The 24,091-nt window shown below is 45.1% G+C and overlaps 1 protein-coding gene across 1 annotated transcript in view; it reads right to left on the bottom strand.

Annotated features, from left to right (window-relative positions):
• The window catches only part of HDGFL3 (HDGF like 3), a 96,918-nt gene that overhangs the window by 4,303 nt on the left and 68,524 nt on the right, over positions 1–24,091 (bottom strand). Inside the window, exon 7 of the mRNA XM_073568528.1 lies at positions 692–778. Coding sequence (XP_073424629.1) covers positions 722–778 — 57 coding nt within the window. The 3' untranslated portion in view covers positions 692–721. The remainder of the gene's footprint in view (positions 1–691; positions 779–24,091) is intronic.

The following is a 24,091-nucleotide window of genomic DNA, read 5'->3' on the forward strand; positions in this document are numbered from 1 at the left end:
TAGTATGAGTGGCTTCCCCAGTCATGTCCTGGTATGCGTGGCTCCCCCCGTAGCTGTCCTGGTTTGTATGGCTCCCCCCAGTTGCTGTCCTGGTATGCCTGTCTCCTCCCCGTCCTGCCCTGGTATGCATGGCTCTCCCCGCCGCTGTCCTAGTATACATGGCTTCCCCAGGCGCTGTTCTGGTATGCGAGACTCCCCATCGCTGTCCTAGTATGCATGGCTTCCCGCATCGCTGTTCTGGTATGCGTGGCTCCCCCCCGTCGCTGTCCTAGTATGCATACTTCCTATTACAAAAAAAAACAAAAAACATCCTACTCACCCTCCTCCAGCGTGCCCTCACAGCATCTCGTTGGTGCCGGCTTCCAGCAGCACTTCCTGTGCTGAGCGATCACGTGGCACTGCTCATTAAGGTAATGAATATTCCCTCCACGCCTATGGGAGTGGAGATGCGTGCATATTCATTACTTTAAGGAGCACACACATGTATGTTCCAGGGAAATGGTATTACATCTAATAAATAACTGATTGTTATCACATCCCATTATCTGCAGTAAAAACTAATAGGGAGAAAAGATGAACAAATCTAAATATTTTCATATTTTATCAATATATATGGCAAGACAGTTCTTGTGGATCTGAATATGTGCAGTACCTCAGATCCTGTCACAAGGATAAATGACTTTATGCTCACCAAATCTTGCCTGTGCGCCACTAAGAGTTATCATTTCTCTTTAGCGTCTGTGCATTTCTTACGGGCTCCAGCTCTTGCATGTACATTCTGCAGGAAAATCACAGAACACCTTGTGTAAAACCTTTTGTTCAAGCAGAAACAGTTTAATGTACTTATCATGCTGGATCTAGTATGAGGCTGAAAAGTCAGTACAGCCTCACATATACTGCCACAGATACATCACAAAAGCAGCTCACACAGCAAGGTGCCTTCATGAGTGCTACTTCTGTTATGATTTTCATAGATTTATCATGGATACAGTTTAGCAAGTGAAATAAATCTCGTAACAGAAGTACAAAGAATGGTTTTAAAGATTTGACTTAAGAACTTTACAATCCATTCCTGGTTTTACCTCAAACATATATACAGATAATAAGAAAATGCTTCTGAATCAGTTGAGTAACTGGAGTTTTACACAACCTCCGATTAATATGGAAACTTGGATTGGCCAAGCATGAATGTCTGTTTCGGTTTGTGTCCTGTGTCATGGGTCTTCTAGTAGGACAATAACCCTAAACATGCTTCAAGAATCACTTAGAAGTGGATGGAAACAAAGCACTGGAGAGTTCTGAAGTGATCAGAAAGGAGTCTGGATCTAAATCCCATTAAACACATGTGGAGAGAGGTTAAAATTTCTGTTGGCAGAAATCACCCTTCAAATATGAGAGATCTGGAACAATTTGCAGAAGAGTGGTCCAAAATTCCAGTTGAGAGGTGTAAAAAGCTTGTTGATGGATATAGGAAGCGATTGATTAGTTATTTATTCCAAAGGGTGTGCAACCAAATATTAATTTTGTCAGGCCCATTTTTGGAGTTTTGTGTTCTGTCCAATTTGCCTTTTTTTCCTGTGGCGGAAGATTCTATGCTTATCACATCACTTGGTGATTTAGATGGAAACCCCAAAGTGCTCAAGTTGAGAGCCTGATAAATGTGATCCCAAACGTTATGGAAAATGTTCCCAATAAAAGCTGAACTCAATCCACAAAAGTAGCAAGTCCCCACTGAGGTCTATCACCTGTCAGCCGGCTTCTACATTACTGGTAGCACAAAGTCGCTAAATCTGTGCTCCCAAATTCACATGCCCATCATCCTTCTGAACCCCAGAGCGTGCCTAAACCATATTAGGCATAAACATATTTGGCATTTCTGTAGCGATGAGAGCCCACCTAATTTACAGGTGCGTGTCTCCAGAAGCATGATATGGTCACTACAACGTACTGGTCACTACAACCGCAGTTTGCAATTTTCACTCAGTAACATCCACTGGTGCTTGTTTCTGGAAAACACCATGGAGTCAAAATCATCACTACACCTGTAGATACATTCCCAAAGGGGTATAATTTACAAAATATGGTCACTTGAATGGGGATTCTGCTCTTCTAGCACTTGGAAGCTCTGCATGTGGAGTCAGCAAATTATTCTAGGAAAATCTGTGCTCCAGGAAGTAAATGGTGGTCATGGGGGATTCCACCACGGAGAGTGGTGGTCATGGGGGATTCCCTGTTGAGAGGAACAGAGGCCGCTATCTGCAGACCGGATATAACTTCAAGAGAAATGTGCTGTCTTCCAGGTGCAAAAATTAAAGATGTGTCTGACAGGATAGCAGGACTCTTCAGACCTACAGATGACTACCCATTCCTGCTACTACATGTGGGGACAAATGACACCGCAAGAAACGACCTGGAAACCATCTGCAGAGACTTTGAAGACTTAGGCAAGAAAGTGAAAGAACTGGGAGCGCAGGTGGTCTTCTCTTCCATCCTCCCAGTGGATGGCCATGGAACAAGGAGGTGGAATAAGATTCTGCAGGTGAACAACTGGCTACGTCGATGGTGCCGTCAGCAACGATTTGGATTTCTGGATCACGGAGTGAACTACTTATACGATGGACTACTTGCTAGAGATGGGGTGCACCTTACGAAGACTGGAAAGCATGTATTTGGAAGTCGCCTTACTACACTTGTAAGGAGAGCTTTAAACTAGAACAACATGGGAAGGGAAGCAAAAGACCAGAAAAAGCCATACACCTGACAAATGCTATTGAGAACTCTGCTATTAGAAGTGGAAAGGAAGAACAAAGATGAAAGAATCTAATTAATAAAAATATTGGAGAAAGAGAAACCAATCACAAACTAAAATGTTTCTATACTAATGCACAAAGCATGGCCAACAAACAAGGAGAATTGGAACTACTAACACAGGAAAAGAAATATGATGTCATTGCAATCACTGAAACTTGGTGGGACAATACACATGATTGGAATACAAGACTAGAAGGATACAACTTATTTGCAAGAAACAGACTTGATAAACGAGGAGGGGGTGTCGCATTGTATGTTAGAAACACGTATATCTGCACAGAGATTGAAGCTTCAGAGACTGGGAGTTCTGTGGAAACTGTTTGGGTAAGAATACAAGGACAGAACAATGGAAAGGACACCATTGTAGGCATTTACTACAGGCCGCCTGTGCAAGCTCAAGATATGGATGAACTCTTTATGCATCAAATGGCCAAGTTCTCCAAAAAATATGACATAGTTGTCATGGGAGATTTCAACTATCCAGACATTTGTTGGGAATCTCTCTCAGGCAAAACTAACAGGTCAAGGAAATTCTTATCCTCTCTTGCTGACAACTTTATCTTCCAAAAGGTAAGGGAGAAAACAAGGGGAACTGCTACCTTGGATCTAATCCTTATAAACAGGGAGGAAATGGTTGAGGAGGTAAAAGTGGCTGGGACCCTAGGAGGTAGCGACCATGCTATTTTAGAATTTTGGATAACTAGAGGCGGAAGACCTGTGAAGACTCAGACGTCAAGGTTAGATTTCAGAAAGGCAGATTTTAAGGGATTCAGAAAGAGAATTGGAAGGATCCAATGGCTGGATATCCTAAAAGACAAAAATGTCCAGGAGGGATGGGAAATCTTGAAAAATGAAATTCTCAAAGCACAGTTGTTAACAATTCTGAAAAGAGGGAATAGGAAGCATTTAAGGAAACCAGGATGGATGAACACAGAACTTAAGCACATGCTAAAAAGGAAGAAAAAAATGTTTATAAAATGGAAAGAGGGAGGCATATCTAAAGAAGAATATAATGCTGTCTGCAGAACCTGCAGGGCACAAATCAGATTATCTAAAGCTGAAAATGAATTGAGGCTTGCAAGAGATGTCAAAAGCAATAATAAAGGATTTTGGGGATATGTCAAAAGTAAAAGAAAAGTCAAAGATGCTATAGGATTTTTACAGGATGAAAATGATGAAATGGTAAGACAGGATGTTGAGAAGGCTGAACTTTTAAATTCCTATTTTGCATCTGTTTTCTCTCAGAAAGGAAATGTAACATCAACTGTTATTCACTGTCCTATTAAGGGAATAGAAGAATCCAGGATATCTATAAACAGAAAGATAGTGAGGAAACACTTAGCTAACCTAAATGAATTCAAGTCTCCAGGTCCAGATGAATTACACCCCAGAGTACTGAAGGAGATAGCAGAAGAAATGTTTGAACCCCTCTCCATAATCTTTGAAAATTCTTGGAGAACAGGAGAAGTGCCAGAAGACTGGAGAAGAGCAAATGTTGTTCCTATCTTCAAAAAGGGGAAGAAGGTGGACCCAGGCAACTATAGGCCGGTGAGTCTGACTTCTATACCAGGAAAGATCTTTGAACAAATTATTAAACAACATGTATGTCAATACCTGGATAAGAATGAAGTGATTAAACAGAGTCAGCATGGGTTTCTAACTAATAAGTCATGTCAGACTAACTTAATTTCCTTCTATGACGGTATCACTGATTGGGTGGATCAAGGAAATGCTGTAGATATAGTATATCTTGACTTCAGTAAAGCATTTGACAAAGTATCTCATACAATCCTTATTGAAAAAATGACTAAGTATGGAATGGACAAGGCAACTGTTAGGTGGATTCATAACTGGCTTAGTGATCGGACCCAAAGAGTGGTCGTAAATGGCTGCACATCCAGTTGGAAGAATGTCTCAAGTGGGGTACCACAGGGCTCTGTCCTGGGCCCTGTATAGTTCAACACCTTTATCAACGATTTAGATGAAGGAATTGAGGGTAAACTGATTAAATTTGCTGATGACACAAAGCTAGGAGGGATAGCTAATACTAGAGAAGAGAGAGAGAGGATTCAAAAAGATTTAAATAAACTGGAGAAGTGGGCAGCAACTAACAGAATGGTTTTTAACAGGGAGAAATGCAAAGTATTACATCTGGGCAATAAAAATGAAAAAAGCATATATAGAATGGGAGGAATAGGGCTAAGTGACAGCACATGTGAAAAAGACTTGGGTATACTAATAGATCACAGACTGAATATGAGTCAACAGTGTGATGCAGCAGCAAAAAAGGCAAATGCAATTCTAGGATGTATTAACAGAAGCATACAGTCTAGATCACGTGAAGTCATTATTTCCCTCTACTCCTCTTTGGTCAGACCTCATCTGGAATATTGTGTCCAGTTTTGGGCACCACATTTTAAAAAAGACATCAACAAACTGGAGCAAGTTCAGAAAAGAGCGACCAGAATGGTGACCAGTCTGCAAACCCTGTCTTATGAGGAAAGGTTGCAGGATTTGGGAATGTTTAGTTTGCAAAAGAGAAGACTGAGAGGAGACTTAATAGCTGTCTACAAATATCTAAAGGGCTGTCACATTGTAGAAGGATCAACTTTATTCTCATTTGCACAAGGAAAGACTAGAAGCAATGGGATGAAACTGAATGGGAGGAGACAGATTAGATATTAGAAAAAACTTTTTGACAGTTAGAGTGCTCAATGAGTGGAACAGGCTGCCACGAGAAGTGGTGAGATCTCCTTCAATGGAAGTCTTCAAACAGAGGCTGGACAGACATCTGACTGGGATGATTTAGCGAATCCTGCTTTGAGCAGGGAGTTGGACCAGATGGCCCAGGAGGTCCCTTCCAACTCTACGATTCTATGATTCAATGGATTTTTATCTCTGATCTCCCTGTCTCTCAGAGAATGACTGTTATTTGGGTGATCTATGATAGATTTTCTAAGATGTTCATCTTGTACCACTCCCAAAGTTGCCATCCCTGAGAACATTGTGTCGGACAGAGGGGTCCAGTTTGTTTCCAGATTTTCTATGATTCAAATAGTACTCCGTCCCTCCAGAGTCTCGCCGCATGGCTATGCAGCATTGTATAGCCACATATGGGGCATTTCTACATTTAACAGAAATTGTGGGATAAATTTTGGTGCCAGTTTTAAACATTTCTCCTTGTGAAAATGTAATGGGCTTAAAACAATTTTTTTCTTGTGGTAAAAATGTAATTATTTGTTCTTCACAGCCCAATGGTATAAAATTCTGTGACACACCTGCGGTGTCAATGATCACTGCAACCCTAGATTACTTCATCAACAGGGGTGTTTTGTAAAATGGGGCCACTTATGGGAAGTTCTGCTGTAGTGGCACCTCAGGGGTTTTCCCAGTAGGTCATGGCACCTGCAACCCATAACAGTACAATATGCACAATAACATGGCGCTCCTTCCCTTCTGAGCTTTGCACTGTGCCTGGAAAGTATTTCCTGTTTACATATTAGAAAAATTAAAAACTCGGGGGCTTAAACAATATTTTAGTGGTATAAATTTAACTACTCTTTCTTCACTGCCCAATAGTATTAAAATCCGTGAGGCACAGATGCTATCAATATGATCATTGCACCCCTAGATTAATTCATTGGGAAGTATAGTTGGTAAAATGAGTTCACATATGGGGGGTTTCTGCTGTTCTGGCATCTCACACCTTGATAAGTTCCCTGAGGAGTCTAGATTCCAAAATGGTGTCACTTGGGGGGGTTTCACTGTTTAGGCACATCAGGGGCTCTCCAAACGCGACATGGTGTCTACTAATTATTCCAGCATATTTTGCTTTCAAAAAGTCAAATGGCGATCATTACCTTCCTAGCCCTGCTCCCAAACAGTGGCTTTCCCCCACACATAGGGTATCGGCATGCTCTGGAGAAATTGCACACAAAAAATTGTGAAAATAAAAAAATGTGGGTCTAAAATGAAATTTCTGTAAAATAAAAAAAAAAAGAAATATTCATTTTTTCCTTCCACATTCCAAAACTTCCTGTGAAGCACCTGAAGGGTTAATAAACTTCTTGAATGTGGTTTTAAGCACATGGAGGGGTATAGTTTTTAGAATGGTGTCACTTTTGGGTATTTTCTGCATATAGGCCCCTCAAAGTCATTTCAAATGTGATGCGGTACCTAAAAAAAATGGTTTTGTAAATTTAGTTGGAAAAATGAGAAATCGCTGGTCAACTTTTAACCCTTATACCTTCCTAAAGAAAAAAAAATTACACTGTTTTACCAAGGTTTTGTCCCTCGGACAATTTTGAGTGTTCCTGATAGATTTTTTTCATGCTGATTTCAGAAATGACTTCAGATTTTTCCTATCACGTAAGGTTTTTGAAAAATGATACGAAACATTATAATATTCTGTTATAATTCTAAAAACTCATATATGAACTTTTTCTGAAATAGTATGTTCTGAATTTCCCACTGAAATAACATAAATCGCTGATCTCAACATATGCAAGCTCTTATGCGAATTCCGCGCAGGCGCAGTGAATTGTTCGGATGACCGTGTACAGAGCATACCACATCTCCTGGGCAGGGGAGGAATCAAAAGACAATACTGACATACTTAGAGCATGGCTGAATGGATCACGACCTTGAATGCTGTTTGCTGTCCCAATGATATGCAGAGAGAACATGTAATCGATTGCTACTTCTGCCTTACAAATGTAACAGGATATTCAGCAAAGAACAATAACTCAATAGAATATCCTAATCTTCCTTCAGTCAAAAGACCAGTGCCACTCGATGAAAGTCTTCGCGTTCCAAAGCCGCCCAAAGTATGGACAAAGGAGGACGACGAAGATGAACTAACAATGTCAGTGGAAAATGAAACTGCTGATCTGAGTGGTCAGAGATTTGAAATTGTCAGGCAGGCAGAATTATTGTGATCAAGGTTACAGGAACGGAATCTCTTATTACCAGGAACAAAGTTTCTGTTTTTCGCAGTCGTCAAGAAGAACTTAATCAATTTTTCAACCATGTAGACAGTTTAACCTTTTGCAACGACGTTTTAGGGTTGTTTGGTGCTCTTGGAAGCGAACATGACCCGAAGGAATGGCGACTGTTCATTGACTCGTCAGTTTTAAGTCTGAAGGCTGTTTTACTACACAACGGAAATATCTATCCTTCTATACCTATTGGACATGCCGTACACATGAAAGAAACGTATGAGAATATGGAGTTACTGTTGACCCACATTAATAGAAATTATAACCGGAACATATGTTGTGATCTAAAAGTTGTTGCACTTCTTCTTGGACTGCAGTTTGGATATACCAAGTATTGTTGTTTTATTTGTGAATGGGACAGTCGTACATGAGAAATGTACCATTTCAAAAAGGACTGGCCACTCCGCAAAAACCTGGTTGCTGGACAGAAGAATGTTAAACATAATCCTCTCGTTGATCCAGCAAAGATATTTCTCCCTCCTTAAACTTGGGCTTATGAAGAATTTTGTCAAAGCAATGATCAAAGAATCGGAAGCCTTTTCTTACTTGCGACAGAAATTTCCAAGAATAAGGGATGCAAAGGCTAAAGAAGGTATTTTTATTGGCCCACAGATCAGAGATATAATGAATGACAGTAGCTTTGATGGTCTTTTGCAAGGTGCTGAACAAGTGGCATGGAGAGCCTTTAACCCCTTAATGAACATAAGGATGAGTGACCTCATGGAGATCAACATCCAACACTGCGGAGACACCATCACATGTTTCTCAACGCAGTGATCTAGAGCAATGCCCCCATCCCTTATGGGAAATATGCAAAAGCATGTAAATCAACAGCCGCGGAGACACCATCACATGTTTCTCAACGCAAGCAATGACTAGCCAGGTCTTTCCCCGGGAAGGAACAACCACGGGAAGGGCAGTCTCCAATGAAGGAAACCATAACCATATTTCCCATAAGGGATGGGGGCATTGCTCTAGATCACTGCGTTGAGAAACATGTGATGGTGTCTCCGCAGTGTTGGATGTTGATCTCCATGAGGTCACTCATCCTTATGTTCATAGCCTTTCACTAGGCATTGCTCCTACTAGCCAGTTTCCTACTCCACACTGATGAGGGGCAATACCCCGAAACAGCTGTCTGTGGATGGATACCATGTTTTGGCATAGGTGGTTTCCTTCATTGGAGACTGCCCTTCCCGTGGTTGTTCCTTCCCGGGGAAAGACCTGGCTAGTCATTGCTTGCGTTGAGAAACATGTGATGGTGTCTCCGCGGCTGTTGATTTACATGCTTTTGCATATTTCCCATAAGGGATGGGGGCATTGCTCTAGATCACTGCGTTGAGAAACATGTGATGGTGTCTCCGCAGTGTTGGATGTTGATCTCCATGAGGTCACTCATCCTTATGTTCATAGCCTTTCACTAGGCATTGCTCCTACTAGCCAGTTTCCTACTCCACACTGATGAGGGGCAATACCCCGAAACAGCTGTCTGTGGATGGATACCATGTTTTGGCATAGGTGGTTTCCTTCATTGGAGACTGCCCTTCCCGTGGTTGTTCCTTCCCGGGGAAAGACCTGGCTAGTCATTGCTTGCGTTGAGAAACATGTGATGGTGTCTCCGCGGCTGTTGATTTACATGCTTTTGCATATTTCCCATAAGGGATGGGGGCATTGCTCTAGATCACTGCGTTGAGAAACATGTGATGGTGTCTCCGCAGTGTTGGATGTTGATCTCCATGAGGTCACTCATCCTTATGTTCATAGCCTTTCACTAGGCATTGCTCCTACTAGCCAGTTTCCTACTCCACACTGATGAGGGGCAATACCCCGAAACAGCTGTCTGTGGATGGATACCATGTTTTGGCATAGGTGGTTTCCTTCATTGGAGACTGCCCTTCCCGTGGTTGTTCCTTCCCGGGGAAAGACCTGGCTAGTCATTGCTTGCGTTGAGAAACATGTGATGGTGTCTCCGCGGCTGTTGATTTACATGCTTTTGCATATTTCCCATAAGGGATGGGGGCATTGCTCTAGATCACTGCGTTGAGAAACATGTGATGGTGTCTCCGCAGTGTTGGATGTTGATCTCCATGAGGTCACTCATCCTTATGTTCATAGCCTTTCACTAGGCATTGCTCCTACTAGCCAGTTTCCTACTCCACACTGATGAGGGGCAATACCCCGAAACAGCTGTCTGTGGATGGATACCATGTTTTGGCATAGGTGGTTTCCTTCATTGGAGACTGCCCTTCCCGTGGTTGTTCCTTCCCGGGGAAAGACCTGGCTAGTCATTGCTTGCGTTGAGAAACATGTGATGGTGTCTCCGCGGCTGTTGATTTACATGCTTTTGCATATTTCCCATAAGGGATGGGGGCATTGCTCTAGATCACTGCGTTGAGAAACATGTGATGGTGTCTCCGCAGTGTTGGATGTTGATCTCCATGAGGTCACTCATCCTTATGTTCATAGCCTTTCACTAGGCATTGCTCCTACTAGCCAGTTTCCTACTCCACACTGATGAGGGGCAATACCCCGAAACAGCTGTCTGTGGATGGATACCATGTTTTGGCATAGGTGGTTTCCTTCATTGGAGACTGCCCTTCCCGTGGTTGTTCCTTCCCGGGGAAAGACCTGGCTAGTCATTGCTTGCGTTGAGAAACATGTGATGGTGTCTCCGCGGCTGTTGATTTAACCCCTTAATGTCCTATGACGGACACAGTCCGTCATTGGACATCTCCCCCGCTTTGATGAGGGCTCCGGCGGTGGAATCGCGATCCACTCGCACCTATTAACTTGTTAAATGCCGCTGTCAAACGCTGACAGCGGCATTTAGCCAGCGCTTCCGGACGCGCAGCCAGAAATACGCGCATCACTGACCCCGTCACGAGAACGGGGGTCAGCGATGCGTTGGCATAACAACCAGAGGCCTCCTGGAGACTTCTATGGTTGTTGATGCCGGATTGCTATGAGCACCACCCTGTGGACGGCGCTCATAGCAATGCAGTAATTCTGCTACATATAGACAATCTGAGCATCGCTTATATGTAGCAGAGCCGATTGAGCAGCTATTGAAGCACGCCAAAAGTTAAAAAAGTTTTTAAAAATATGGAAAAAATAAAAAATATAGAAGGTCAAATCACCCCCCTTTTGCCCCATTCAAAATAAAACAATAAAAAAAAATCAAACATACACATATGGTTTGATTGACCATATGGTTTGATTGGCCCTCAGAATCGCCCGATTTATCAATAAAAAAAAGGATTAACCCGATCGCTAAACGGCGTAATGAGAAAAAAATCAAAACACCAGAAATATGTTTTTTTGGTCGCTGTGACCCGAGATCACGAAAAATGGAGACGCTACGGGTCTCGGAAAATGGCGCAATTTTTTTTTTAAACAAACTTTGGAATTTTTTTTCACCACTTAGATAAAAAAGAACCTAGACATGTTTGGTTTCTATGATCTCGTAATGACCTGGAGAATCATAATGGCAGGTCACTTTTAGCATTTAGTGAACCTAGCAAAAAAGCCAAGCAAAAAACCAGTATGGGATTGCATTTTTTTTGTAATTTCACCGAACTTGGAATTTTTTTCCCATTTTGTAGTACACGACATGGTAAAACCAATGGTGTCGTTCAAAAGTACAACTCTTCCCTCAAAAAATAAGCCCTCTCATGGCCACATTGACGGAAAAATAAAAAAGTTATGGCTCAGGGAAGAAGGGGAGGGAAAAATGAAAATGCAAAACCAAAAATAAAGCTGGTCGTTAAGGGGTTAAAGATGTGACCTACAACTTCCTTGGCAACAGCAGGGCATCGAAGTTTGAACAACTTGTGGACAACATGCTCACAGCATATCATTTGATGAAATGCAATATGTCACTAAAAATGCATTTTCTACATTCCCATTTGGACTTTTTTCCAGCCAATCTTGGTGCCGTTAGCGATGAACACGGTGAAAGATTTCACCAAGACATTGCGCTGATGGAGAAAAGGTCCCAGGGAAAGTCGAGTACATCTATGCTGGCTGACTATTGCTGGAATCTTATTCAAGAAGCATCTGACACGGATTATAAACGAAAGTCGTCTTCAAAACACTTTTGAACAATTGCTTTTGCTACTGACATCAATGCACATGTATGTAGTGTCTCGGACGTCATAATGTAGACTATAAACTGTTGTTTTTTATAAACCTTACCTGATACAGACTTTTGGAGAACATATTGGTGTTCAGCATATCAAAATCTATACGATACAATAACATTTTTTCAGGGGACAAGAACTTCCCTGAAATTTGTTGCACAGTGTTCGGTTTCAAAAATTGTGCTGATGTAAAGTAGACGTGGGAAATTTTATTTATGAACTATTTTGTGTGACATAACTCTCTAGGGTTGAGGGCACACAAATTAAAGGTTTGAATATTGCAAAATGTCCAACATTTTCGCCAAATTTCTGTTTTTTTGACGAACACAAGTTATATCGAAGAAATTTTACAACTATCATGAAGTGCAATATGTGAAAAGACAGTCTCAGAATCAGAGACACTGGTCACAATTGTAACATTTGGCCTGGTAATGCAGGTGCAAAGAGACTTGGGGTGTGAAGGAGTTAAATCACGTTCTCAGCACAAATTCAGCATGGGTACATTACTGTCTGCATTTTTTTGTATGTTACTTCTAATCAGCTTGTATCGTTTAAGTTATATATTTATATATTATTTATTTTTGGACGGGGAGGAAGGGGATAAACTGTATCTTGAAATCTAAATGAAGGTATGTATGAATAATAACATTATGCTAACAATAAACAGATGTCCCAGCCAGGAAATAATTCTGTACCCCCTTAATCTCTGTAAATGGAAACGGAGATCCCCTTTGGTATTTACTACAAATACAGGAATTAAAATAGATGTGACTGAACTATCTAGGTCTTTCTGGGATTACCTGTTTCAGATAAATATAATCATACATGGCATGAAGACTTTGGGGAGAAGGCACTGCTTTATTATTAATTATTTGCTTATAAATAACAGAGAACTTACACGACTTTATAGGAATTGTTTGGTTATTACCGTATATACTCGTGTATAAACTGACCCGCGTATAAGCCGACCCTCCTAATTTTGCCACAAAAAACTGGGAAAACTTATTGACTCATGTATAAGCCAAGGGTGGTGCTGCACAAGGGTGAATGGTGGTCCAAAAAGATGCTCCATAGATAAATACCCCCATAAAATGCTGTAAAAAGGTTAATGGTGGCCCAACAAGATGCTCCAAGGATAAATACCCCCATATATTGCTGCACAAGGGTTAATGGTGTCCGAAGTAGATGCTCCATACATAAATACCCCCATATGCTGCACAAGGGTTAATGGTGGCCCAAGTAGGAGCTCCATACATAAAATCCCCCCCATATGCTGCTGCTGCCATATAAAAAAAAAAAAAGACATACTCACCTCTCCGTCGCTGGGGGCCAGGTGCCAGTGTAGCCGCTGGCTCAGGCCCCCGGAACTGGCTATATTTACCGTTTCCGGTCCCATCCCTGTTTCCCAGGTCCTGTGTAGTAACGTTAGCAGAGGGCGCGCACTGACTACGTCATCGTGCCCTCCGCTAAATGTCACAGCCAGAGGACCCGGAGACAGCGATGGAACGGGGAGCAGTAAGTATTACTCTGCTCCCCTGTCATGCTCACCACCCCCCTCCTGGCGCCCGGTCTCTTCAGCCCCTGCTTCCAGCATGAGGTCGGCGTCCCAGGCTGTTCCTGCATTCAGCGGTCACGTGGTACCGCTCATTAAATATGCGCATATTCATGAGTTTAATGAGCGGTACCACGTGACCACTGACTGCAGGAACAGCTGGGACACTGAGATCATGGGGGAAGCAGGGGGGGCTGCAGAGACCGTGCCAGGAGAAGGGAGTATGGTCTCTGACACCCCCCACTCCCCCTCCGACCCCCCGTATATGACTCGTGTATAAGCCGAGAGGGGGACTTTCATCCAAAAAAAATAGGCTGAAAATCTCGGCTTATACACGAGTATATACGGTAATTTTGTTCACTTGAAATGTCAATACTAGTTTCAGTAAAACTAGTATATATACAGTACACACCAAAAGTTTGGACACACCTTCTTATTCAAAGAGTTTTCTTTATTTTCATGACTATGAAAATTGTAGATTCACTCTGAAGGCATCAAAACTATGAATTAACACACGTGGAATTATATAATTAACAAAAAAGTGTGAAACAACTGAAAATATGTCTTATATTCTAAGTTCTTCAAAGCAGCCACCTTTTGCTTTGATTACTGCTTTGCACACTCTTGGCATTCTCTTGATGAGCTTCAAGAGGTAGTCACCGGAAATGGTCTTCCAACAGTCTTGAAGGAGTTCCCAGAGATGCTTAGCACTTGTTGGCCCTTTTGCCTTCACTCTGTGGTCCAGCTCACCTCAAACCATCTCGATTGGGTTCAGGTCTGGTGACTGTGGAGGCCAGGTCATCTGACGTAGCACCCCATCACTCTCCTTTTTTGTCAAATAGCCCTTACACAGCCTAGAGGTGTGTTTGGGGTCACTGTCCTGTTGAAAAATAAATGATGGTCCAACTAAACGCAAACCGGATGGAATAGCATGCCGCTGCAAGATGTTGTGGTAGCCATGCTGGTACAGTATGCCTTCAATTTTTGAATAAATCCCCAACAGTGTCACCAGCAAAGCACCCCCACACCATCACACCTCCTCCTCCATGCTTCACGGTGGGAACCAGGCATGTAGAGTCCATCCGTTCACCTTTTCTGCGTTGCACAAAGACACGGTGGTTGGAACCAAAAATCTCAAATTTGGACTCATCAGACCAAAGCACAGATTTCCACTGGTCTAATGTCCATTCCTAGTGTTCTTTAGCCCAAACAAGTCTCTTCTGCTTGTTGCCTGTCCTTAAAGGGGTTGTCCGGGCTTTTGACATAATCTCAGTGCATATCTGGGCTGCAGAATGGTGACAATAAGTAATTTACCTTCTGTCACCAGTTTGCAGGGTTTTCTAGATATCACTCTCTTGCTTCTGAGCAGAACGTCCAAGGGGGGTGTGTTCTGGCATTGAAATGAGAACTGGTCATTTCCTCCTACTCTACTAAAAACCTGCCCTCTATAGCAACAACCCCACCCTCCATAGCAACAGGCCCTCCACGTCCACATGAACAAGCCCTCCTCACACAGTAACAAATCCTCCCCCTCTAGCAGCCTCAGTGCAGAGAGCAGAACCACCCAGCTGCTCCTTCCCTAGACACACACTGAACAGTAATCTATGTAAAGTGAAACTCTAGTGAGGAGGGAAAATCGTCCTGTATTCTGATTACAATACATAAGTCACTCATTATCAGTGATTCCTTCCCTCAGTGTCCCAGGCTGCTGGCAGTGATGGGGCTTGGGCTGGCAGTGATGGGGTTCCGCTGCTGGCAGCAGTGAGAACAGACTGTGTGATGGCCAGTGATGGGGGTCTGCAGCTTCTAATCTGCACAGGGGATGGCAGTCACTGATGTAATCTGTTCTGTGACAAAGCCTCTGCTGTGTGAATGAGACAGCTCTGTGTCACTGATGTCTTCACACAGCAGATTTGGTGCAGTGTATGTGTATGCTAGAGGGGGAGGATTTGTTACTGTGTGAGGAGGGCTTGTTCATGTGAACGTAGAGGGCCTGTTGCTATGGAGGGTGGGGTTGTTGCTATACATGAAGGCCTGCTGCACACAGTCTCCTCTTCAAAGTTGTTGTAGAGATGTGTCTGCTGCTAGAACTCTGTGTGGCATTGACCTGGTCTCTAATCTGAGCTGCTGTTAACCTACGATTTCTGAGGCTGGTGACTCGGATGAACTTATCCTCCGCAGCAGAGGTGACTCTTGGTCTTCCTTTCCTAGGGCGGTCCTCATGTGAGCCAGTTTCTTTGTAGCGCTTGATGGTTTTTGCCACTGCACTTGGGGACACTTTCAAAGTTTTCCCAATTTTTCAGACTGACTGACCTTTATTTCTTAAAGTAATGATGGCCACTCATTTTTCTTTACTTAGCTGCTGTTTTCTTGCCATAATACAAATTCTAACAGTCTATTCAGTAGGACTATCAGCTGTGTATCCACCAGACATCTGCACAACACAACTGATGGTCCCAACCCCATTTATAAGGCAAGAAATCCCACTTATTAAACCTGACAGGGCACACCTGTGAAGTGAAAACCATTTCTGGTGACTACCTCTTGAAGCTCATCAAGAGAATGCCAAGAGTGTGCAAAGCAGTAATCAAAGCATAAGCTGGCTACTTTGAAGAACCTAGAATATAAGTCATATTTTCACACTTTTTAGTTAATTATATAATTCCACATGTGTTAATTCATAGTTTTGATGCCTTCGGAGTGAATCTACAATTTTCATAGTCATGAAAATAAAGAAAACTCTTTGAATGAGAAGGTGTGTCCAAACTTTTGGTCTGTACTGTATATTATTCCAGTTATTTAATTTCTGTACTTGTACATTATGCTAGTTTCTGTATTCACAGAATTCAGAAGGCTTTCTTGTCTTAAGATAACCCAGGTTTTATACTAATATTTTAAATCTATGACTTCATGGTCCTTATTCCCAAATTATAATTCTGCATTGGCACAATCCTTGCTAGTTTTGTTTCGAATATCGATGCTCTTGTCATTAGGGTCTTTTGCAGTATTGTATTTTCTGGCTGCTTTATTGGAACCTGTCTGGTGTTATTCCAGTAGCCGACCTAATAGAAATTACCTTCGAGAAAATAAGTCATAAAATGCCAATTTTGGCAGCCAACTTACACTAATAGATTTTGAGGACAGTCAAGTTCTTTTCAAATAATAAAGCAGACAGAGTCCAGTTTACAGTCCACAATGTTATTCAGTCCAAAAATTCCTCAGCCATGTGAGTGGACAATATCTAGGTGATACATGTGGCTATTTATCCTTTACAGTAGAACTGAAGAGCTGGTGTAGGTAGGTAAGAAGGGTTATAATCCTTGTAAATGCAATGTCAGAAGTAACCATTATTATCCTACATGATACATGGTTCTCCTTAGTGTAAAAAAAGTATTGCACAAATGTAGTAAGGTCTAGCTACTTAAACCCTTCACCCCCAGGCAATTTTTCATTTCTGCTGTTTCGTTTTTTTTCCTCGTTTCAAAAGTCATTTTTTTTATTTTCCACCAACATAGCTGTATGAGGGGCTTGTTCTTTGTAGGATGAGTTGTATTTTTTGATGACGCCATTCATTTTCCCATGTAATCTATTCCAAAGACATACTGATAGGGAATTTAGATTGTGAGCCCCATCGGGGACAGTGATCATAATGTGTGCAAACTGTAAAGCGCTGCAGAATATGTTAGCGCTATATAAAAATAATGATTATTATTATTATAATCTATTAAATAACTGGAAACAATTCGAAGTTTGTTGAAATGGTGAAAAAAGAGGGATTTTGGGTTCTTACCGTAAAATCTCTTTCTTGGAGCCTTCATTGGGGGACACAGATGACCATGGGTGTATGCTGCTGCTGCTAGGAGGCTGACACTATGCAAAACAAGAAACTTAGCTCCTCCCCGGCAGTATACACCCGACAGGCACCAAGCACCTCAGTTGGTGAAAAAAGCAGTAGGAGAAGCAACCAAAACCATAAACATATGTACCAACTCAACAAGGGACTCTCAGACCCAACACGGTACTAATTAAACAGGGCGGGTGCTGTGTCCCCCAATGAAGGCTCCAAGAAAGAGATTTTATGGTAAGAACCCAAAATCCCTCTTTCTTTATCGCCTTATTGGGGGACACAGATGACCATGGGACGTTCCAAAGCAGTCCCGAGGGTGGGAACAGCAATAAAGGAACGAAATAAGGAAGGGCTTAGGTCGGTCGATGCGCCACCGCCGCCTGCAGCACCTTCCTACCAAGAGCTGCATCAGACGAGGCCTGGGTATGAACACTGTAGAACCTCGCGAAGGTGTGCAAAGATGACCAGGTCGCGGCTCTGCAAAGTTGTAAGGCCGAAGCCTGGTGTCGCACAGCCCAAGAAGCCCCTACAGCTCGGGTGGAGTGGACTTTCACCCCCGGAGGAGGCCGTTTCTCCTGAAGACGATAGGCTTCCAGGATGGTAGACCGAATCCAACGAGCAATTGTGGACTTGGAGGCCGGAAGACCTTTCCGGCGACCCTCAGAAATGACCAACAAGGAATCAGATTGGCGAAAGGAAGCGGTCCTGGCAAGGTAAACACGCAAGGCTCTCACTACATCCAGTTTGTGGAGCGACTTTTCCAGAGGATGAGCAGGCGCAGGACAAAATGATGGAAGGACGATATCTTCGTTAATGTGAAAGGGGGATACCACTTTCGGAAGGAAAGAAGGAACTGGCCTGAGATCAACCTTATCTTGGTGGAGGATAAGGTAAGGAAAACGACAGGATAAGGCCGCCAGCTCAGAAACTCTCCTGATGGAAGTAATGGCGATCAGAAAAGCCACCTTCCATGAAAGAAAAGACAGAGGGATGTCCTGAATCAGCTCGAACGGCACCTTCTGGAGAGCGCCACGAACAAGATTGAGATCCCATGGATCTATCGGAGAACGATGAGGAGGAGCCACATGGGCGACTCCTTGGAGAAAGGTCTTCACTTGCGGTAAGGAAGCCAGATCCGTCTGGAAGAGGATTGCTAGGGCAGATACCTGGCCTTTGAGAGTACTGAGGGATAGGCCCGCATCCAAGCCAGATTGGAGGAAACCAAGAATGGAAGGAATTGAGAACGATAGTGGAAAAACATCGTTTTCGTCACACCAGCGAAAAAAGGCCTTCCAGTACCTATGGTAAATGCGGGAAGAAGCAGGCTTCCGAGCCTTAATCAAGGTCTGAATGACCCGGTTGGAAAACCCTGATTCCTTCAGAATCGCGGCCTCAACGGCCATGCCGTTAAACTCAGAGATTGAGAACTCTGGTGGTAAAGGGGGCCTTGCGAAAGAAGATCTGGACGGTCTGGAAGCCTCCAGGGGACGTCCGTGAGCATGTTGACCAGCTCCGCGTACCAAGGTCGTCTCAGCCAGTCTGGAGCTACTAAGATGACCGGGATGCCCTCTGACTTTATCTTTTTGACCACTCTTGGGATTAGGGCAAGCGGAGGGAACAGGTAAGGTAGGTGGAACTGGGACCACGGGATTACTAGGGCGTCGTAACCGACGGCTAATGGATCCTTGGACCTGGCTACAATTCATCCGAGAGGCCATGAGATCGACGTCCGGGGTGCCCCAGCGCTGGCATATCTGACTGGAGACTGTGGGATGAAGGGACCATTTGCCTGACGCTAGCCCTTGGCGACTCAAGAAGTCGGCTGCCCAGTTTTCCACCCCTGGAATGTGAACGGCGGAAATCGCCGGCACGTGACGCTCTGCCCAACGAAGTATCAGTGCCACTTCCGACATCACCTGCCTGCTGCGAGTACCGCCCTGGTGGTTTATGTACGCCACGGCCGTGGCGTTGTCTGACTGAATGCAGACCGGCTTGCCTACTAGAAGATGCTGCCAACGAAGGAGAGCGAGGAAGATTGCCCTGATCTCCAGAAGGTTGATGGGCAGAAGAGTCTCCTGGGCGTTCCAACGCCCTTGGGCCGTTCTCTGACAGTAGACCGCCGCCCATCCTAGGAGACTGGCATCGGTGGTGATGACCTGCCACCGAGGCGGGAGAAAGGATCTTCCGCGGAGAAATGACGTCGACAACGTCCACCAAGTTAGCGATTGTTTGACTCTGAGCGGAAGAAGAATGGGGCGATCCAGAGAAAACGAGGTCTTGTCCCAGACTGACAGGAGGAACAGCTGGAGAGGGCGAGAGTGGAATTGTGCAAATGGCACTGCTTCCATAGAGGCCACCATCCTCCCCAGGACTCTCATGCAGGACCGAAGGGACATGACCCTCGAGCGCCGAAGGGACTGGATCCCCTTGCGAAGGGTTGAAAACTTGTCCCTCGGTAAGAACACTCGGGCCAGATTCGTATCGAACTCCATGCCCAAAAAGGTCAGTCGCTGGGTAGGGCACAGAGTGGACTTGTCCTTGTTGACTATCCATCACAGGCGTCCGAGGGCATCCAAGGTTATGTGAAGGCTGTGAAGACAGTCTTGTCGGGACGAGCCCTTGATCAGAAGATCGTTCAGGTAAGGGATGATAAGGATCCCTCTGGATCGAAGGATGGCCATGACTGTTGCCATCACCTTCGTGAAGACACGAGGGGCGGAGGCTAGGCCGAAGGGAAGGGCCGCGAACTGATAATGGTTGTTCTGAATCGCAAAGCGGAGGTATCTCTGATGCTGGCGAGAAATGGGGATGTGGAGGTAGGCATCCTGTATATCCACCGAGCAGAGAAACTCTCCGGGCTCCATTGAGGCTATTACCGAACGCAGAGACTCCATCTTGAAATGGCGGATCTTCACGTGGCGATTGAGCCGTTTGAGGTCCAAAATTGGGCGAAGTGAGCCGTCCTTTTTTGGGACTACAAAGAGATTTGAGTAGAACCCTAAAAACCGCTCGTTTGTAGGAACGGGAACGATGACCCCGGCGGAAAGGAGAGAGGAGACGGCCTGAAGGAACCCTGGAACCTGTGATCGCTGTTTTGGGGATCGGGACAGACAGAAACGACTGTTTGGGAGGGAAGAAAACTCGATTTTGTATCCGGACGTGATGATTTCCCTGACCCAAGCGTCGTCGACAACGGATAGCCACGCGTCCTTGAAAAAGGAAAGTCTGCCTCCCACCCTGGAAAGCTTTCCAGGTGGGGGTGACCCGTCACTTAGATGAAAACCTTCCGGATCGAGCGCCTGAGGACCTGGAAGGCTGACCCCTGGATCTCCAGCGAGGGGCTGGCTTATACGATGGCTTTCTCCGGTCATTGGAAGCAGTGTTACGGTCCTGCTGGGATGAACCGTCTGTGGGAGAGAAGGGGCGAAAGGACCTAAAAGGCCGAGAAGCCCTCTTGTTAAAGAACCTCTTAGGACGGGACTGAGGAAGGGAAGTGCTCTTTCCACCCGTGGCATCCGAGATTAACTGATCCAGCTTGGCGCCAAAGAGCCTAGTGCCGTGAAATGCCAGGTTGGTGAGTGACTTCTTTGAGGTAGTATCCGCATTCCAAGACTTCAACCAAAGAATGCGGCGTATTGCCACAATGTTGCTGTTAGCTCTAGCAACGCACCCTGCCGCGTCCAAGGAGGCGGCCAGAAGGTACTTGCCTGCGTGATTAATTTGGTCTGCTAAATCTGCCAGCTCGTCTTGAGGAGCTGCCGCTGAAACGCCCCTGCGCAGAATTTTTGCCCAAGCCGAAATGGCTTTCGCCACCCAAGCGGAAGCGAAGATAGGGCATAGGGATGCACCGGATGCCTCAAAGATAGACTTGGCCAACGACGCTATTTGCCTGTCTGATGGGTCCTTGAGAGAAGCTCCGTCCGGAAGGGAAAGGACCGTCTTAGAGGAAATACGAGAAACTGGTGGATCTACCTCGGGAGCTTTGGTCCATTTCGTGACTAGCTCCGCATCAAAGGGATAAAGTACATCTAAGTACTTGCGGCCTGAGAAATGTTTCTCAGGATGTTGCCAGTGGTTGGCTAAGGAAGTGTCGAAATCCTTATTAAGGAAGGTTCGAGATGGAGGCCTTGCCTTCTTAAGGGAAACAGAGCATTCCTGAGGGGGGGCCTTATCCTCCTTAATCTTGAGTGTTTGGTATATAGCCAATATGAGACTATCTACCATCTCCCGAGTTCTAGCTATGTCGTCCGCCTCTGAGTCTGATCCAGATAGTGAATCCTCGTCTGACCCCGGATCGTCTGCCGATGAGGGGGACGAGGAGCGTAGCCTGAGAGAAGCAGAGGGACCCTGCGAACCGGAGGAAGAGCCAGACAGGACCCGCTTCCTAGAGCCCCGACTTGGTCTGTCGGTCTGAGGGCCACGGTCCGGTGCTGGCGACTCACCATGCGAGGCGGTCGGTGCACAGGTGACAGCAGGTAACTGAGGTAACCGCTCTAAGACCTGGACCAGCGATTGAGACACCTTTGTCAGCTCAGAAACTGACTGAGACATCGCCACGGCCCACTCCGGGGGTGGGGTGGTCTCCGCCCGGGGTTCGGAGTGCTCCTGAGGGCTGCAGGAGAGGCAGAGGGGAGACGACTGACCCGAAGCCCACTTCTTTTTACAGCGCGCGCAGGCGTAGTGAGTAGCGGTGGGTCTGGAGCAGAAGGCCCTTGCGGGGTTGTGCATAAGTCTCAGTGGCAGAAAAAACACAGCCTGAGGAAACTGCGGGGGGGGGGAGCTAAGTTAGGTGCCAGGGATAGTCAGCGTCTAGCCTACCGAGGATCAGAAGCGATGTGTCCCCCAGGCGAGGTCCGGAGAGAAGGAGGAAGAAGATCGGCAATCCAGGAAGAAACGCTGGCGGTGGGCGGGGCTAAGCCACCGCATGGCGCAATTGGCTGAGACTCCAGAGGGGAGGGGGACGGCCAAAGACAGTGACAGGGCTGAAGTGAAAGCAGCCCTGAGATAGGCTGAAAAAGCGCGCGGGGAAAGCGCGCGCAGGGAGAGGGAGGAACTTTTGAAAATGAAAGTGCTCCCTCACTTTCACTAGCGACGGCGCGCCCGGGCTTGAAAGCGCTCCCTCCCTGTAGCTGATGAGGACGGGGAGCGCTGATGGAGGGAGCGCTGACGGAGGAAGAGCTCCCCCCCCGGACCGCCCCCCGCGACAAGAGGGACGCGCGCCTGTCAGGGCGCTGGTTCAAGGGGCGGGAAATTCAACAGGAGGAGAGGTACTCTGCTGTCCTAGACTGGCCTGTGAGCGCAGGGCTGCAGGGAACATTCAGAAAAACATACCTGATGTCCCTGAAGAGGCTGACCACAGGGGCCCGCGATAGAACGCAGGTCGCTGGGAGAGGTGATCCTCAGTACCCGCACCGCCGTATGGTGCAGAAGACAGCTCCAATCCCCGTGTCAGGGGAAACGTCACCGCTGGCGACCGCCGTCTTCCTCTCAGCCCTGTCCTGGGAGAGGGGTGAGGAGGGGAATCAGCTAGGACCGTCCATCCATGGCCCCTAGTACCCGAGGGTGATAGGGGAAGGTCCTGCCTGCGGGCCTGAGAGTTGCGATGTGGGCGATACCACATTGCTCGCTCAGCCGCATTAATAGGAAAAGCAGGATGAACTCACATCCCGTTTCCTGAGCTGTATCTGAAAAAGAAAGGGGAAATCATTAAAAAAACACAACAAAAACCTCAAAAGAAAAGGATTAAATGCGGATCTGGGGAGATCCCGGTCCGCCTCCTACAGACACTAAGCACAAACTGAGGTGCTTGGTGCCTGTCGGTGGGTGTATACTGCCGGGGAGGAGCTAAGTTTCTTGTTTTGCATAGTGTCAGCCTCCTAGCAGCAGCAGAATACACCCATGGTCATCTGTGTCCCCCAATAAGGCGATAAAGAAATATGAAATTCCATCATTGTTTTTCTGGTTTTTGTGATGTTCATTGTATGGTAAAAAATGACCTGGAAACCCAATTCTCCAGGTCAGTAAAATTACAGTGATACTAAATTAGCATGTTTTTAATTTAAGCGGTGAAACACATTTATAAGTTTGAAAAATGAAAATGGTTTGTGTCACCATTTTCTGACACTCATAACGTTATTACTTTTTTTAATAGCAGAGCTTTGTGGATGCATGTTTTTGTGTGACCAGGTGACATTTTCCTTTGATACCATATTTGATTTTATAAGACGCTTTGATCAATACGGCGTTTACTGATCAGGTTAATTAATTTCTACAGATCAGACTTTAATGGACATAAAATAAAATATTTTTATTTGTAATGGGTAAAAAGGGTGGCAATTTGAATTTTCAGATTTGTTTTTTAAACTTTTTTTTAGTTAGTAAAATCAGAAGTCATTGTATTGCAGTATAACATGTGGCTCTTCTATGAAGATCAGCATATAGCTGAGCTTCAGAAGACAAATAAGATGACAGCAACAGGGTACTTCAGTAGACCACTAGCTGTCATAGTAAACCATCAGTTCCCCGCAGGGGGTCAATGGGAGCCAGAATGGGTACCAACTGTGATGTCATTTAAACTCTGCTGTCAGAGATTGAAGGGAGCATCTAAATAGTTAACAGCCACAGTCAGAACTTGGCTGTTAGACAAATGCCGGCTATTTAACATTGCTGGCATTAGCGTGATGGGAGCTCAGCACCTGAGCACCTTCCATACTCGGTCACCCCAGCGCAGGACGTATAATTACGT

The sequence above is a fragment of the Dendrobates tinctorius genome, unplaced genomic scaffold, assembly GCF_039654945.1.
Source record: "Dendrobates tinctorius isolate UK_male_01 unplaced genomic scaffold, ASM3965494v1 ptg000022l, whole genome shotgun sequence".
In the NCBI taxonomy this organism is placed as follows: Eukaryota; Metazoa; Chordata; class Amphibia; order Anura; family Dendrobatidae; genus Dendrobates; species Dendrobates tinctorius.